Below are 17967 nucleotides of genomic sequence, written 5' to 3'. Positions count from 1 at the left end.
GTCCACTTTTGTTTGTCATTCAGATAAATGATTTGAATGAGAATATTGGAAATATGGTTAGTAAGTTTGCAGATGACACCAAAATTGGTGGTATAGTGGACAGTGAAGAATGTTATCTAAGATTGCAAACAGATCTTGATTACTTGGGTCACTGGGCTGAGGAGTGGCCATTGGAGTTTAATTTGGATAAATGTGAAATATCGCTTTTGGTAAAACAAACAAGGGCAGGATTTCTCCAGTTGATGATAGGCCCTGGGTAATGTTGGAGAACAGAGAGGCCTACGGGTTCAGGTACATAATTCTTTCAAATTTGCATTAAAGGTAGACAGGATGGTTAAGAAGGTGTTCAGCTTGCCTTCATTGTTCTTACTTTAAGTATAGGAGTTGGGACGTCATGTTTAGGCTGTACAGGACATTGGTGAGGCCTCCTTGGAGTACTGTGTGCAGTTCTAGTCACCCTGCTACAGGAAAGATAGTATTAAACTGGAGAGGGTTCAGAAAAGATTTACCAGGATGTTGCCAGGAATGGAGGTATAAGTTATAAAAATAGGCTGCATATGTTGAGACTTTATTCACTTGAGCATACAAGGTTTCAGGATGACCTTACAAAAATGTATAAAATCATGAGGGGCAGAGAGAAGATCAACAGCAAAGGTTTTTACCATTGTGGGGGGTGGGGTTGGTGCAGAAGACTTCAAAACTGGAGGGCATATTTTTAAAGGTGAGACGGGAAAGATTTAAAAAGGACAAGAGGGGCAACTTTTTTATTCAGAATGTGGTTAGTGTGTGGAATGAACTGCCAGAGGAAGTAGTGGACACAGGTACAGTTACAACGTTTAAAAGACATTGGGATAAGAACATGAATAGGAAAGGTTTGGAGGGATATGGGTCAACTTGTGAGACTTGTTTAGTTTTGTTACATGATTGTCGTAGATTCGTTAGGCCGAAGGGTCTGTTTCCTTGCTGTATGACTTTATAACTCCAACAGGAACATAATTCCTCTGAACCCTCCTTACCGCACTTCTGAAAATTCTGCAAATGATTTGTCATCAGCATACAGTCCGTTTTGAAACAACACAATAGTCCCGTTTTCTTGCAACTTCACGTTATAAGAAAATCGTGCAATAGTTGTACCATTTAAACTAATCAGGTCAGAATCGCATTATAGCCAGTGCAGTTAAGGGAAGACCCCATACTACAAATAAAGGTCTAAGGTCTTCAATCGCATTAAAGGTAATTTGCTTTGAAGAAACACGTGTTGTGACAGAACAACAGTACTCCATTTTGTTATCTTCTTACTTCCTGAGAATAAGTTATTTTGGAGGAGTAGCATTGTTGATATATTAAAGTTCACTTGTTAAAACCAGTTAGATAAGGCCAAGCCAAGGACTTTTTAAAAATTGCATAACAGAATTTTATTGGTAAATTGCATTAATAAATGACTGTGAAGTGACAGTTGCTCGAAGAATTGTACATGGTGAATTCCTCTCTTTACTCCAGGCTCCAATACATCAAATACTCTCCTGTTTTATCTTAGACAGATTTTACAATGAATCCTATTGAGTGCTGAATGAGTTTTATTACATTCAAAAATCACACATACATCCTGAGGACACCAATCAAATTTAACTGAATGCTTCAGTCTTGGAAATGTTCAGAACCATGGGGTCCATGCTGTTCTTGGAACAATGACACGTTCTACTGTACTCAAAAGGGTTACAATAAATGTATAGCACAAATGTTTACGCTGAATTTGCTGCTGCTCGAGTTCAAAGTGTACAGAATTGACATACCCAATAGCTTACAAGATAAGGTTATTAAGCTGTATCAGATATAAAAAAGAAAAAAAGTTTAAAAAAAATTACAGTAAAAATAAATCATCACCTTCCATTACAAAATAGTACAGATAATAGCAATAGCAAGCATTCCATTGTTGGAACACTGCTTCACACAAGGAAGGCCAGTGATTTATTTTGGAATTAACAAAAGTAAAAAGCGAATTATGTGTAAAGATTGCACAAAACTGTTATGAGTCATTCTTTGCACCAGAAGCCGTCCTTTCTTGACTGGATCTCAAGTAAGTCCAAAACGCTGTGTTCACCTAAGAGTTCTGTCATGGGGGATCTGCTCTTCATTATGATCCTGCTTTATCCTTCTCCCAAAATCCATTTTATTTTTAAAAACTGTGATACTTGAGTGGCGAATTTTCCTCCTGACATTACATCTAATAGTTTTCTTAAACTTAATATAATCTGTTGGTGAAGAGAAAAGTGTTTAATAATACTCTTCCTCATAGTTGTCAGTATTCAGGCAGTAAAGTATGGCTGCTCCAAGCATAAAGATGGTACCACCCCAGGCAATACCATAACCCCAGTTGAACTCATGGTATGTCCTCAGTGTGTTGGCATCAATGAATTTGATTGGGTACAAAACCAAGGCACAAACCTGCAAAACAACTAAAAGAAACACATTGATTAGCTCAAGACTGACTGCGGGGTAAGGCAACCTAATCTTCAATACACCAGTCAGTGCAGAACAGGGGAATGGAGTAAAGGCTGTATTTGCATGAGCACCGTTAGTGAGCTGAGAGATGGTTCAGATGTTGGGGGCTGCAGCATTTCACCAGACTCAGAGGAGCTATCTGAAATAATGTGTGGATCAGCACAAAACTGAGTTGGAATGGAGATATTCTTTGAATTAGCATCAGTATGAAAGCAGAATAACAGAATAGTATGGGCCAGGGGAAGAATGTAAATTGACAGAATGGGTTAACAATCAATTTTTACTACAATCTGTCAATTACTGTGGCTGTGCCATAGCATACACTTGGCAGTTATTTTCCACAAAAGTTTTTTTAAATATTAACGTTTACTATTTAGATGTTAGATTTTATGATTATAAGCTCACATTTGCAGCATGCTCTCTTTAATATTCATTTCATAACATTGACCAGAATCCATATCAGTTGACTGATTGATGTTGAATAAGACTGTGTACGACAATATTCAGAAAGGTTATTCTCTTCCTTTTATTTAAATAAAAGTACCCCCATTCCCTTCAATTTAGGGAGATTGGCCGCACTAGATTAATGTTTGAGTTGACCTCCTCTATTAGAGGTATACACATTTGGTTGCTAAGCATCTGTGTTACAAATAGCTCCTGAACTAGTATTGGTGTTAAGTAGAAGAAAACACCTATTTGTGAGCCAGTCCAAGTATTAGCCAAGGTGCTTAGTTATAAAATACACTGACCGAGTTGAGTAAATTCAGTCATCTCGATGTAATATGAGATTTGAATATATGGACATCCCTAAGATCATGAAGCAAGGATTCTTTAGATTAGACTTACAGTGTGGAAACAGGCCCTTCGGCCCAACAAGTCCACACCAACCCGCCGAAGCGAAACCCACCCATACCCCTACATTACCCCTTACCTAACACTACGGGCAATTTAGCATGGCCAATTCACCTGACCCGCACATCTTTGGACTGTGGGAGGAAACCGGAGCACCCGGAGGAAACCCACGCAGACACGGGGAGAACGTGCAAACTCCACACAGTCAGTCGCCTGAGTCGGGAATTGAACCCGGGTCTTCAGGCGCTGTGAGGCAGCAGTGCTAACCACTGTGCCACCGTGCCGCCCTCTAAGTGGCATCAGGTTGTTACCACCATGAAGGAAAATTATGGTTAAACATGGGATTGAGGGTGTATGGGCGTATGATAAGGCGCCTCACTGGAGGCTGCTGAGTAAGGTGAGGGCCCATGGTGTTCAAGGTGAGCTACTGGCATGGATTGGGGATTGGCTGTCTGACAGAAGGCAGAGAGTTGGGATAAAAGGTTCTTTCCCGGAATGGCAGCTGGTGACAAGTGGGGTCCAGCAAGGTTCAGTGTTGGGGCTGCAGCTGTTCACTTTATATATTAAAGATCTGGATGAAGGGACTGAGGGCATTCTGGCAAAGTTCGCCGATTATACGAAGTTAGGCAGACAGGCAGGTGAGGAGGTGGGGAGGCTGCAGAAAGAGTTAGACAGTTTAGGAGAGTGGTCCAGGAAATGGCTGAAGACATTCAACATGAGCAAATGCAAGGCCTTGCATTTTGGAAAATGGACTGTTTTTTAAACAGTGAGAAAATTCATAAAGCCAAAGTACAAAGAGATCTGGGAGTGCTAGTCCCGGATTCTCTAAAGGTTTATTCACAGGTTGAGTTGATGGTTAAGAAAGCAAATGTAATTTTGTCATGTATTTCAAGAGGGTTGGAAGATAAAAGTAGCAACGTGCTTCTGAGACTTTATAAAGCCGTAGTTAGGCCCCATTTGGAGTACTGTATCCAGTTTTAGGCCCACACCTCAGAAAGGAGTGTGTGGAGTGTGTCCAGCAGAGTTTCACATGGATGATCCCTGGAATGGTAGGCCTAACAAATGAGGATCCTGGGATCGTATTCATGAGAATTTAGAAGGTGGAGGGGAGATCGAATAGAAACTTACAAGATAATGAATGGCTTAGAAAGGGTGGATGCTGGGAAGTTGTTTCCATTAGGCGGGGAGACTAGGACCCGATGAGCATAGCCTTAAAATTAGTGGTGGTCAATTTAGAATGGAAATGAGAGACATTTCTTCAGACCGAGAGAGGTGGGCCTTTGGAATTTATTGCCATGGAGCACAGCGGAGGCCAGGACATTGGGTGTCTTCAAGGCAGAGATTGATAAATTCTTGAACTCGCAAGAAATTATGGGCAATGGGAAGAGTGTGGGTAAGTGGAACTGAAATGCCCATCAGCCATGATTAAATTGCGGAGTGGACTCGATAGGTCGAATAGCTTTGCTTCCATTCCTATGTCTTATGGTCTCATTTTCAACTAGATGAGAAAGTCCGTTGTTTCTCTGATTGTTGTCACCAAGAGTTCTGCTTTGTGCAAGGGCACACCTTTCTGCAGGGATTGTTTGGGCAAGCCAGTTGCCCTGTTCGGTGCCCTCTCCTACAATTGTCACCTGCTCCTGGAGGTACCAGCACAACTCAAGCTATCATGCTCGGTGCCTGCCCTCACCATCGCTACAGGTTCTTTTGCACAGGTCAGGGAAATCTCAAGACTTATGGATGTTGAAATGTGGAGTTGTAGAGATGGAGGAACTGGGGAGGAGGTGAAAGAAATATAGCCAAGGTTCTTTTTCTTCATTACATTTTTGCTGGAAGGACAAGCTCAAGCATGGTGTGATCCCCCTCCCCTTCAAATAATGTCGACTTGCAAATGAAGAATGACTGCTCCAGCAATAGGTTGCTCATCATCACAGAACTATGTCACTGAAATTAGTTACTACTTTTGGTTGGGTGGGAGAAAACTGAAGAGATCCTTTTTTGGAAAAAATCTTAACTCAACGCAATTGTAATTTTCTAGCATTCACAGACTTGTCACGTGCTGTGCAAAACAAGTAACTGTAACGCATGGCAACTTTTCCTGCTCAGTCCGCACCAAAACTACATGGAGGATCACATACAGCCACTCACCTGAAATGAACAGCATAACAGCAATTGACCTGTAGCAGCGTTTATGAACACCCTTGCACAGTAAGACCACAGCAAAGAGGAATGCAATTAGCGTAATAGATCCTCCAGCAATCAGCAACACCAGCGTGGCAACCTGCCAGTCTGTCAGAAATGGAAATGACAGGTCAAATAAAGGAATATAGAAGGTGAAACAAGTTTCTTTTTCAAAATCAGGAGTCAGTAATAGGGCACTGGACCAGTAAGTGACATTTTGTATGGGGCGGAATTCAAGTGGAATATGTCCTCCTGTGATTCTACCTTATAGAACATATACTGAGCCATCTTATGAATGGCAGACTGAATCAGGGTAATTAGCTCTTGAACGAAGCGCTGAAACTGTTCACCAGTCAGAAGTTGGTTAATTTTATATTTAACCCACAATTACAAGTGTTATTACCTGCTTTTTGTGATACAAAAAAGATCGTGAGTTGGAAATTTATTGCAATGTCCTTCCAGCCTTTGTGAACTCAATTTGGTTTCATTTTTCACAGGTGGAGTGGGTGGGAAGAAGAAAAGCATATCTGCTCTTAATCATCAGTCAGTCTTAATTCATCATCAGCTGAAGAAAGGATGAATGAGTGAACAATGGAAATTGGATCAGGCCCTATTGTGATCTCTCCACAGTTAAATAGCTAACCTGACACTTCATACCTAGGTTCATATTTAAACAGCACAGATAAATAAGAATGTAAGAAATAGGAACAGTAGTGGGCGATAGGAGTCTGTAAGACTGCCAATAGTGATTTGAGAAGCAATGCTTAGCATGGAGCACCACTACTTTAAAGAGAAAATAAATTGTAGGATTTATTTAACCAAAAAAAAGGTAGAGCAGAAAATAGGTCACCTTTGAAGACACTGATACCCTGCACTTAAAGAAGTTGCAGTTCAAGACCTTGCTGTGAGAGCAACCATCCAGTGTTTGATTTTAAGCTATTGTGAGGCAAAAGAAGCAAAAAAAAGTGGATCATTCCTTCCTCCGAATAAAATTTCCCTGCTGTACATAGATTCATCTCGCACTTGTAAAACACATGTGACTGTAACCTCCTTTCCTGGCTGACACCCAGCCCACAAGTGACAAATGACCTCATTCATCAATTAGCCAGTGCTAGTACATTGTACATCACACAAGCAGAACAACTATTTCAGGATTATCAGAACTGGCATTATTGAGTCATATTGTTAAGCAAGTTGTCAGTAACCATATGCTGTCATTCAGATTTAGCCTTGGAGTGTTCCCCTCAAATCTGAATGACAGCATATGTGTTGGTCATCGTCTATCCAAGGTATTAACAGTGAGTGTTGGTGACCTATTCCAACATGGTAGTGGGATAGGTAGTGGTACCAGTCCCCAGTTGGAACAATTAAACAGAAACATATCCTAATGTGGTCAGTGTTAACTCTTGTATTTATGTGGCAATGCATTTCATAGGACCAAAGTCAAACAAGTTGTTGTTGATTTTCTCCTGCTTGTCACAGGCATCAAAGCAAATTGCATCATGCTATAAGTGTTGCATAGGATGAGATCAAAAACTTGATAGAGTCAGGGGAGTCAGAGTATAATTTTTGGTTTTACAGTACAATGCAACCTTGGACAGTTCTAAGTAAAAGCAGAGGAAGGGATTCTAACCTTAGGTATTCACTTTCTTCCTCTCAAGAAATTCTCCGGGTTACACATTTGCCATTTAAGATTAGTTAATGAATTTGTATGTAAATTACATGTTTATGGCAGAGACAGCATTAATCATGGATGACTTTAATCTACAAATAAATTGCAACATGAATTAGATTAGCAGTAGTAACCCCGATGAGGAGTTCACAGAATGTTGCAGCATGTTTTGGAACTGATTAGATTTGGTATAGGTTTTGGAAAACTCAGCAGGTCTGATGGCATCAATGGAGGGAGAAATAAAGGTAAGATTTTGTTTCCAATATAACTCTTACTCAGAAATTCAAAGTTCATTTATTTTTAAATTTCAGATTTACAGCGGTGTCCACGGTATCCTGCTTTAATATTAATTGTGAAATATGACAGGATTAATTAATGACCTCAGAGTTAAGGCACCCTTATGTAGCGGCAACCACAATATGATTGACTTTACTTCCAGTGTGAAAGGTAGAAGATTGTATCTAAAACTAGTATTTTAAATTCAAATAAGGGCACTTTTATGGGGATAAAAGCTGAGCTACCTGAAATGAACTGGAATACTAGGGTAGAAGGTAGATCAATAGAGACATAATGGCAGACGTTCAAGGAGATTTTTCAGAATACTCAGAAGTATATTCTTGCTATTAAGAAAAATTATAAAGAAAACTCTCAACTCCCTGGTAAATGACAGAAGTTAGGGAAGGTGTCAAACTTAAGGGAAAACATATACTTGTGCAAAGGAGAGTGGCAAGTCAAATGATTCGTCAGAGTATAAAAAATAATAGAGAATGACTTAAAGATTAAATCATGAGGAAGAAGTTAGAGTATGAGGGGAACCCAGCTAGAAATGCAAAAATGAATAGCAGGAGTTTCTATAGTACTTATAAAGGCAAAGATTAAGTATAGGGATTGCTCTAAAGAGTGAGAGTGGGGAGTTAATGGTAGCTAATAGTAAAACGGTGCATAAAATCATCAGTCTCCACTACAGAGGATACAAAAAGCATTTCAATAATATCTGTAACTAAACCTAGCGAGGGAAGTGTTACAAAACAAACTGATGGAGTTGTGGGTTGACAAGCCTCTGGGTACAGATGGCTTCATGCTAAAAGACATTATAAATGACAGATTATATGCATTGTCTCCACTAGAGTTTAGAAGAATGAGGAGTGACTAGATTGAAGCATATAAGATCCTGAATCCTAACAAAGTGCTGGTGAAAAGGATATTTCCTCTTGTGGATCAGTTCAGAAGAAGGGGCACTGTTTAAATGTTGTTAGATGTTGCCCTTTGAGGACACAGGTTAAGAAAATTATTTTCTCTGAAGGTTGTGCAACATTGGAATTCTGCCTCACAAGGCACTACAGGTGAAGTCATTGAATATTTTTAAGACAGAGATGGATCGATTCTTATGAGGCAGGAGAAATAAGGGCTATTGAAAGTAGATGGCAATGTGGAATTGAAGCACAAAATATCAGCCATAATAATTTTACTGAATGACAGAGCAGGTTCACAGTGCTGAATGGTCTACTTCTGTTCCTATTTTATATGTTAGTTTAATTCAGTGATGTCAGAACTATAGCTAAGTTCTCTCAGAATTCTTCTGCAAGGCGATGCTACGATTGAACACATCAATTGAAGGGTTTTAAGATCTGTACAACAAATGCAATCCAATACTGGCACATTATGTAATCAAACCACTTTACATAATAGGGCTTTAAAATTTAATGCCACATGTGATACTGATCACAATTTTTGAAGTCAACAGTAAACATATTATATGCTAATGGACAGGGCTGGTTCTTTCCTCAGACTGTGAATCCTTCTTATCTGAATTGTTCCCAATGTTTTAAAAAAAACAAAAATTTGACTTTTAATGAGTTCCATTAATATCACTACATGGTGTGACTTAAGTACATTCCTACGATCCTTGGCACACTCCTGCCAGTCTGGGATTAGGGTGGGAAAATAAAAATCAGCAAGACAGTTGCCCAGGCATTTGTTTGTAGCTAGTGCTTCTTGTTAATTTTAGACAAAAGGTGTTGAAGATCGAGTGGTATAATTGGTGACATGCTTCAGAGAGAAAATTTCTTTCAGATCAAGAGGAATAGCTTCAGCCTCAAATGACCGTTAAAATAATTAGGGCCAAAAAGCTACTATAATTAAAGGAGCAGAAAAGAAAGTGTTCTGTCATCAGTAAAAGGAACTGAACCTTAAACAGTGACTGTCCATTCCCCTCCATCTACCACCATCTCATCGAGAAATCTGTCTGACAATTTTTTCTGGGAACCTGAATAATGTTTTCCAATAACCACTTTTATTGATTGCCTTGCTGGCTTTGAAGACACATTACTTTTTAATTAAGATGCACAATTCCAAAATCATTACAGATGATTAACATATTTTAGGAATGCAACTTAAACTCTTTTACCAGCACAGTCCTAAGCTACATTTAACAACAGTGCTTTTCTTGATGCAACCTGTATGTAGCATTAGAAACATTCTAAAATGATACCTGAAGAATATACCAGGACTTGTGGATCTAATGATGGTGTATACATGTAAAAGAATTTTCAAAATTGTGAATATAGTGAACAGCTTTAGAATGGGCATCAGAACCAGAACAAAATTGACATATGGGCCTTGGAAGTGAAGCAGCAATAGGTCTTATGATTTCCACAGCAGCTGTTACTTTGGGGTGTGAGGAATTTGCAGCTGTTTGGACTTGAAGGGCAGGGCACCATGGAAATGATTTGTTCCTCTTTACCAGCAGCAGTTCATTATTACATGGTAGGCCCATTAGAAACAAGAGCTAGCCATTGGAGCCTGTTGTGTCATTCAATCATATTGTGGATAATTTGAACCTCAAAAATACTTTTCTCACCTTCTATTTCAAATTCATGTATATCCTTAACCAATAAACAACTATGAATCACCCACTTGAAAATTTCAATTGAACCAGTTGCCACAGTGAGTTCCAGAGTTCTACTATGGTTTATGTAGAAGTATTTCCTAATTTCACTCATCTCTAGCTGTAATCTTAACATGATGCTTTTTGTACTGGGCCCCCCATAAGAGAAAATAGTTTCTGTATCCACGTATCATTTAGGACCTTGTTTAGATCACCCTTCAATGCTCCAACCTGAAGGGAATATCAACCAATTATAAAACATCTTTAATAAAATAAAGAACTGTGGATGCTAGAGACCAGAAACAGAAACAGAAATGCTGGCAAAACTCAGCAGGCCTGGCAGCATCTGCAGGGAAAAGGCAGAGATAACTTTCATCCGAACAAATGAAGCATCTTTAAGCTGACTTTATCATTGATATTGAGAGGTGGAATTCAGTATAGGTGAGTGCCCTGTTCTGGCCATAACCTTTTCTCAGTAGCAGGCAAATTCACTTCATATCTGCATAGTAAAACTCTCTCTCCCATTCAGGTGCTTTGGTTTTTGATAGCATTAGTACCACGTATGCAAAGAAGACACAAGTATAAAAATTACACCTCAAATTACACTCAAGTACAAACTTAAGGGATGTGTACTCCACCAATTAGCTTGAAGATCTTTAAAATTAGATTTGAAATTTTCTCTTTCGTGAAAGACTTGTTATAGAGTCATAGAGATGTACAGCATGGAAACAAACTCTTCGGTCCAACTCATCCATGCCAACTAGGTATTCTGCATTGATCTAGTTCCATTTGCCCATATCCTTCTAAACTCTTCCTATACGCATACCCATCCAGGTGTCTTTCAAATGTAATTGTACCAGCCTCCACCACCTCCTCTGACAGTTCATTCCATACATGCACCCACCCTCTGCATGAAAAAAATGCCCCTTAGTTCCCTTTTAATCCTTCCCCTCTCATCTTAAACCTACACCCTCTAGTTCTGGACTTGTCTACCCAAGGGAAAAGACCTTTTCTTTTTACCCTATCCATGCCCCTCATGGTTTAATAATTCTTTAAAAGGTCATTCCTCAGCCTCCGACGCTCCAGAGAAAACAGTTCCAGCCTATTCAGCCTCTATGTATAGCTTAAACATTCCACCCCTGGCAACATCCTTGTAAGTCTTTCCTGAACCCTTTCAAGTTCACAACAACTTTCTCAAAGGAGGGAGACCAGAATTGCACACAATATTCCAAATGTTCTATTCAGAACAGACAAATTATTCCCAGTCATTCTTTATAATGCATTTCTCGATGATCTTAGGAAGCCTCTTCATATTTGAGTTCCATTTGGGAAAAAAAAATTGGCCCATGTTCCTTTAGAGCCAATTTGTTGTCCACCTCCAGAAGTGTCCTAAATAGAGCTTATTATCACCAGATTATCATATTGATGGCATGCACGAACATCTCCTAACAGTGGAATAGATCGAAAGCTAGAATAAATAATGTGACCTTCAAATTTTGTTGGGAACTCATGATGATTCAACTCTCTCTAATCTGAGGCAGTGAGTAGAGCCTCTGCTATGTCCCCAAGAACATGTATGGCACAGTCAAACAGAGAATAGTCAGAATGGTTACAGTGTTTGACAAGAACTTTTCCTTTCATTGATCATTTGCACCTGGTTAAGCAGCAGTTTAGGACAAGGCTCATTTATTTGTTGGGAGAATGAAAGGTATTCTTATTGAGACAAACCAAGATCCTGAGGGGCACTGACAAGCTAGATGCTAAAACTATGATTCCCTGTGGAGGAATCCAGAACCAAGGCAGTTTCAAATAACTGTTTAAGGAAATGGGAAAAAATTTCTTCTCTATCCCAGCCCAGAGAGCAGTAGAATCTGGATTCAAGGCTGAACTAGACAGATGTTTGATCTGAAATGGAGTCAAGGACTATGGGGAGCAGGCAGGCGAGCAGAGTTCAGGTGAAAATCGGATCTGTCTTGTCCTTTTCGAAAAGTGAAGCAGGGTAAAGGAGCCAAATGGGTCCGTTCCTGCTACTATTATGTTCTTGAGGCTTATCACACAGCAGGGAAGTTTCTTCTCACTATCTTCTCCTTTAAACCAATTCAAGCCAGATATTCTTTTGCACCATCGATAATATAGAGTAACTGAGCCATGCAGATCAGGAAGGTCCTAAATTTCAGATCTGCTAACGGACTTTTAGCCAGGATAGTGGCAAGGGAGTTACAACTGACATTAGTGTCTGATGTAAGGAGGAAAGGGTATTATAAAGCAAACGACAGTTGTGAGTTCTTACTGCTATATAATAACCCGTCCACTAGAAGCTAGTGAAAGACAGGACGAGGTTAGACATCTGTGCACTCAGGGTCCTCCCAGCTGTCCATAAATAGTGAGGAAAAAAGTCCAAAATATCAGTGTCACTGCAAATTGGAAATAACAGAAATTTCAGTAGTCTTGAACAGGTCTTGGACCTAAAAGGATCAGAATTTGCAATGGCAACTCTCTCTCTCACCTCAGATGTCGACAGGTCTGCTCAGTGTTTGCAGCATTTTTTGCTTTTCTTTCATGAACAATGGAAGTTGGATGAAGAAAGGTACCAGCTAACGACTGGATGTAATTGGACAGAAATGGTTTAAGGAAAAGGAAAGGGCAAAAATACTAAGAAAACCTGCCTGCTGCCTGAACTGCTGTGCACTTCCAGCACCACTAATCCAGAATCTGGTTTCCAGCATCTGCAGTCATTGTTTTTCGCTGCTCAAGAATGCCATATACATACACTTAGGTAAAAACATAATTAATTTTAGGCAGTGTCCACTGCATTGCCATATAACATCAGAATGAAATACTTAGCCATAGATTTGTCACTGCTGCTGGATATAGAAAAAAAAACGAAGTTGATAGTGATGAATTTTCAAAGCATCACACAAGAATCATACCTATAAGAGCATTCAAGTATATTAACAGTGCTTTGCTACGAACATGCCAAACATGCCTGGTGACGGAACTGAATGAACACTAAAAGAAAAATCACTTCCAGGAAGAGAAATATTTGGAATCATTGCCCAACACGCTGTTATCCGAAAATTAACTCAAACTAATGAGTTACTGGCAGCTGTCACTTCACTCGCAGACACATATTTTGCGTAGAAGCTTAAACAATGCTATTCCAATCTCGTTTGAGCAGATTATTAGGTCTAGGATACAAGTTTTTCTTCAAAAAAAACGTTTTTTTTTAAAAAGTCACCTTAGGAACAGTATAAGAGTACCACGCAGTAACTCAACAGGCGATGTTTTTCACGATTTCTACTCAACTGTGTAAATAAGTTCAAAAAAAAACTTTTGTCCCCTAAAAGGAGTCTTGTTTTTGTTCTGGCTTCCCTCCCACCGTTTCCATGTTTTCTGTCTCTCCTCCCCTCCCCCTTTCTTCAGGAGTTCTACCAACAAAGCGAAAAGTTCACTCTCAGTCAGTGAACCAGCTCCCAGCACCAATCTCGACCACCACCTCCCACACCCCCCACCTCCCCCCCCTCCCCAAACCGAGCTGACCTTCTGTCGGTTCGGAAAAATAAACAAAAACTTCACAAGACATTGCTGTATATCAGCTAAAGGAGAGTAACGTTTCAAAGCCAAGTTACATGTTCCCGAAAGTATTTAAGGAGAAAAACGGTGTATAGGGAATCAAGAACACAAGGTAATTTCACTCAAATCAAATCTCACTTCAAGCAAGTCCAAGTCAAAGGGGCTGCTTTCCAAATCAATCATTTTAATGTACAGAAGTATTTAGTCATTGTAGCAAACATTAAACTTTAAAATGATCGCGGTAGGGTTTTCTAGAAATACATATTTGTTTGTAATGTGCTAACCCTTACCTGTCTGTAGAACGGAGACACAGTACCATCCAGCCGTGGTCTGTTTGCAGTAATCCCAGAGAGAAAGCGAGGAGCGCTCAGCAGTGACCCAGGCAGGACTCAGCAAAGAGACCACGTCCAAACTCAGAGCCACGAACACACAGATCAAAGCGATCAACTTAAAGGGTCGAACTATCCGCACCTCGTCCACAGCCATCGTCTATACCAAGGGTCGGCAAGAAAAGACGATGAACACAGAGAGTAAGCTACTCCTCCTCCAGCCCGGAGAAACCGTAAGATGCTGTGTGTCTGTTCAATCTGATGAGTTGTGCTTTCTCCCCACTGGGTCTTAACGCCTCCTGTGTGTTGTGTTCGCCAGTCTCTGAATGGAAGGGAACCCACAGGCGGTCCTTTGGACTGCCTGTAATTTATCACCGGCTAGAGGGCTAACAGTGCACGCATTTCTCCTCTCTTAACATACACGAGTTTAATGTGTCCTGCTTGAGCTCAAACCTTCTCCCTATAACGGCATCATTGTTTTTCTACCCTTTGTTTCTGTTTGCAACTTTCTCTATTCCTGTCTGTATGTGTCATACAACTCCTCGCTGCCGGCAGTACAATACTACAAGGCGAAGAACATCCCAAGACGCTTCATATATCCACGTGAGGTAAACATGCTGTAACCGTGAAGAAAGGATTAGGAAGGGTCACCATCACTCCACAAGTTTTGTGAAGCTTCTCAAGGGAGGGGAGGTGGACAGATTAAGGAAGGGAATTCTGGAAAATAGCAGTGGAACCAGGCTGTTTCCTCTGTAGGAGAGAGGTCAAAGCTAGGGGAACAGAGAATAGGAATGAGCACGATTTAATGAGTTAGAGAGGTTATAGAGAACGAAAAAAAAGGCGTCAAGCATAAGGAACTTACATTTGATGTTGGGAGCTGAGAGTCAAATCAGCGTTCTGTAAAGACAACTCCCTCTGTGACTCCCTTGTCAGGTCCACACCCCCCACCAACCCAACCTCCACTCCAGGCACCTTCCCCTGCAACCTCAGGAAATGCAAAACTTGCGCCCACACCTCCTCCCTTACTTCCCTCCAAGGCCCCAAGGGATCCTTCCATATCCGTCACAAATTCACCTGCACCTCCACACACATCATTTACTGCATCCGCTGCACCCGATGTGGCCTCCTCTATATTGGGGAGACAGGCCGCCTACTTGCGGAACGTTTCAGAGAACACCTCTGGGACACCCGGACCAACCAACCCAACCACCCCGTGGCTGAACACTTCAACTCCCTCTCCCACTCCACTAAGGACATGTAGGTCCTTGGACTCCTCCATCGCCAAACCATAGCAACACGATGGCTGGAGGAAGAGCGCCTCATCTTCTGCCTAGGAACCCTCCAACCACAAGTGATGAACTCAGATTTCTCGAGTTTCCTCATTTCCCCTCCCCCCACCTTGTCTCAGTCCCAACCCTTGAACTCAGCACCGCCCTCCTAACCTGCAATCTTCTTCCTGACCACTCCGGCTTGTCACTCTCACCTTAACCTCCTTCCACCCATCGCATTTCCAATGCCCCTCCCCCAAGTCCCTCCTCCCTACCTTTTATCTTAACCTGCTTGGCATACTTTCCTCATTCCTGAAGAAGGGCTCATGCCCAAAACGTTGATTCTCCTGCTCCTTGGATGCTGCCTGACCTGCTGCACTTTTCCAACAACACATTTTCTGCTGAGAGTTGGGGTGTGGATGAGTGGGGAGGGAATGATAGCCGAATTTTTGGAAGGTGTTTGAACCAAAGGACACATATATAGGGCAGTGAGACGACAAATAACAAAGGTGAAACGACAAAATATGTTTATTGTAGTAAATGGATTATGATCTGCAACGTGGGAGTAGAGGTATATTCAACTGTGACTTTCAACAGGGAATTGGATAAGCACCTGAAAAGAGGAAGGGGAATGTAACCAGGAAATAGGGAAGGGCAGAGGATTGGGACTAATTAAAATACTCTTTCAGAGCACTGACATGTGTTTGATAGGATGAATGACTGTCTTCTGTGCTACAACCATGCTATGGTTCTGCATGGTAAGTCATGGAAACTGGCAAACACTGGAATAATACTATCTAGAGGATATGTAACAATGCAGATGAGTCGGTAACTAAGACAGATATGAGCAATAGCACTGAGATAAAACAGTCTGATTGATGGTAATGCACTGGGTAGGAAGGGAGAATGAATTGATATTCAATAGATGAGTGAACTGTGTAATAGGGTTCCTTTCAAACCCATGTGGTTTCTTAGAAATTTGAATTCCTTGCCACAGAAGGCTGTGGAGGCCAGGTCATTGAGTATATTTAAGACAGAGATAGATCAGTTCTTGATTGTCAAAGGAATCAAGGGTTAGTGGGATAATTGGGTTGAGAAACCTATTAGCCATGAATGAATGCCAGAGCTGTCTTGATGGGCCAAATGGCCTAATTTCTGCTCCTATGTCTTATGGTTTTATGGTATTGTGTAAATTAGGTTAACAGTTTAATGCGGGCTGTGATTATAGATAAAGTGAAATGACTTCAGAAAATAGCCAAGCAAAGCTTTTAGAGCAATAAGAGATTGGGGTTTATTAACATTGTTTGTTGGAAAATCTAACTTTGGAAGGGACTATGGGGCTGCTTGTGTTGATGGTTGCCGACTAACTGCTTTTGGACCTGGCTTCTGTTTTGACAGAAAATGGCATTGCTGGTCAGGGAAGCATTGTAGGTTAATGAGCACACATAATTAGTAAAGAAAAAAACGAGCAGAGCTGTGGATGAGCTCACATTTATGAAAGGCAAACATGGCTGGCCAGACGATCATTGGAACAAGATGTCTGCTGGTAACAAATGTATACATGTGTTGAGTTGAGGCAGTGTCAGAGGTGGAAACATTGAAGAGACAGCAGTAGGCAATTTTGTGCTGAAGTGTGTTTAATATATTAAAGCTGACAATCACCTAAACGTCTGCATTTATATTGGACTGGAATTCCTGTGTTGTGCTCAAATTGTGTTCAAAATTATACCAGTTTTAAGAAGAATTTCTATTGAAACTGTTTTGCATATTATCAAAGAAAAGTCTTTGTAATCCTTAAAGCTTTGATACATGGGGAGGAATATGGGATCTTAGATGTTTATTGTCTCCCAGCCCACCCCCTCATGTTCTTGATAGATGCACTTTCTAGACTGGTTTACCTTGCATCTCAGCATATTATCATAGGAAGGGATTTTAATTGTCCACTAGATCCTACAGTGGACAGATTGCCCAAAGGCCCCCTGATATCTTCTTCACAATCTAAACAACTAAAGGATTTGTGTGTTGAACTAGGATTGGTAGATGTTTGGAGGCGCCTTCATCCTACAGGCCGGGATTTTACTGTTTTCTTGAATCTGCACAAATGCCAGACCAGGGTTGGTCTCTTTTTGACTCCCCAGTGCATTTGGGCTCAGTGGTGTCATGTATAATTGGCAATATCACTACTGGTGTATCTAATAGTCAAGAGTAAGAATACTATGGTAGGTTCGAGTCATTGGCGACTGGATCCCTTCATCCTTAAAGATAGCAAGTTTACTGAATTCTTTTCTACTGAATTCAGGGCTTTTTTAGACATTAATTCAGGCTCGGCCAGTAACCCATCCATTTTCTGGGAAACTGCTGAAGTCTATGTTATTTCCTATTCTGCCAGGAAGAAACGGTAGAAGAGTGAGCAGCAATGCTTGCTCGATACACGTCTGAAGGCAGCTGAAAGGGTACTTTGATAGGGTTGTGATGGCTAAACTGCAGAGGATCACAGCGCCTCAGTCCACACTGAATCCATGCTCACACAGACAGCTCAGAAGGAGCTTACATTTGAAAGCCAAAGGTTGTTTGAGAATGAGGAGGGGCTGGGCAAGTACTTAGAGTATCTTGCCAGGAAAAGGAATGATTTAACCCATGATTCTAAAAGGATTAACATGGCATTTCAGAAATTTTATTCTGAACTATACCAGTCTGAAAATTGTG

The 17967-nt window shown here is 40.8% G+C and overlaps 1 protein-coding gene across 1 annotated transcript; it reads right to left on the bottom strand.

Annotated features, from left to right (window-relative positions):
* Nucleotides 1–1390: 1390 nt before the first annotated feature.
* LOC132820227 (transmembrane protein 47-like) lies at nt 1391–14397 on the bottom strand. The gene is made up of 3 exons (XM_060832219.1): nt 13955–14397; nt 5500–5640; nt 1391–2456 (listed from the first exon to the last, which is right to left on the bottom strand). The coding sequence occupies exons 1-3, from the start codon at nt 14148–14150 to the stop codon at nt 2275–2277; spliced, it is 519 nt and encodes a 172-aa protein (XP_060688202.1). The 5' UTR covers nt 14151–14397; the 3' UTR covers nt 1391–2274.
* Between the last annotated feature and the right edge of the window lie 3570 nt (nt 14398–17967).

This window comes from Hemiscyllium ocellatum, chromosome 11 (genome assembly GCF_020745735.1).
Source record: "Hemiscyllium ocellatum isolate sHemOce1 chromosome 11, sHemOce1.pat.X.cur, whole genome shotgun sequence".
Taxonomy (NCBI): Eukaryota; Metazoa; Chordata; class Chondrichthyes; order Orectolobiformes; family Hemiscylliidae; genus Hemiscyllium; species Hemiscyllium ocellatum.
The sequence above is the reverse complement of the archived record's forward strand: the minus strand, read 5'-3'. Positions and strand labels throughout refer to the sequence as shown.

What these genes read in the sequence shown, in the direction of transcription:
- LOC132820227 (XM_060832219.1), bottom strand. Translation starts at nt 14,150, where the DNA reads ATGGCTGTGGACGAGGTGCGGATAGTTCGACCCTTTAAGTTGATCGCT. An exon ending in TGTCTCCGTTCTACAGACAG is followed by an intron (nt 5,641 to 13,954) that starts GTAAGGGTTAGC and finishes CATTTCTGACAG; the next exon opens with ACTGGCAGGTTGCCACGCTG. An exon ending in TGTTATGCTGTTCATTTCAG is followed by an intron (nt 2,457 to 5,499) that starts GTGAGTGGCTGT and finishes TGTTTCTTTTAG; the next exon opens with TTGTTTTGCAGGTTTGTGCC.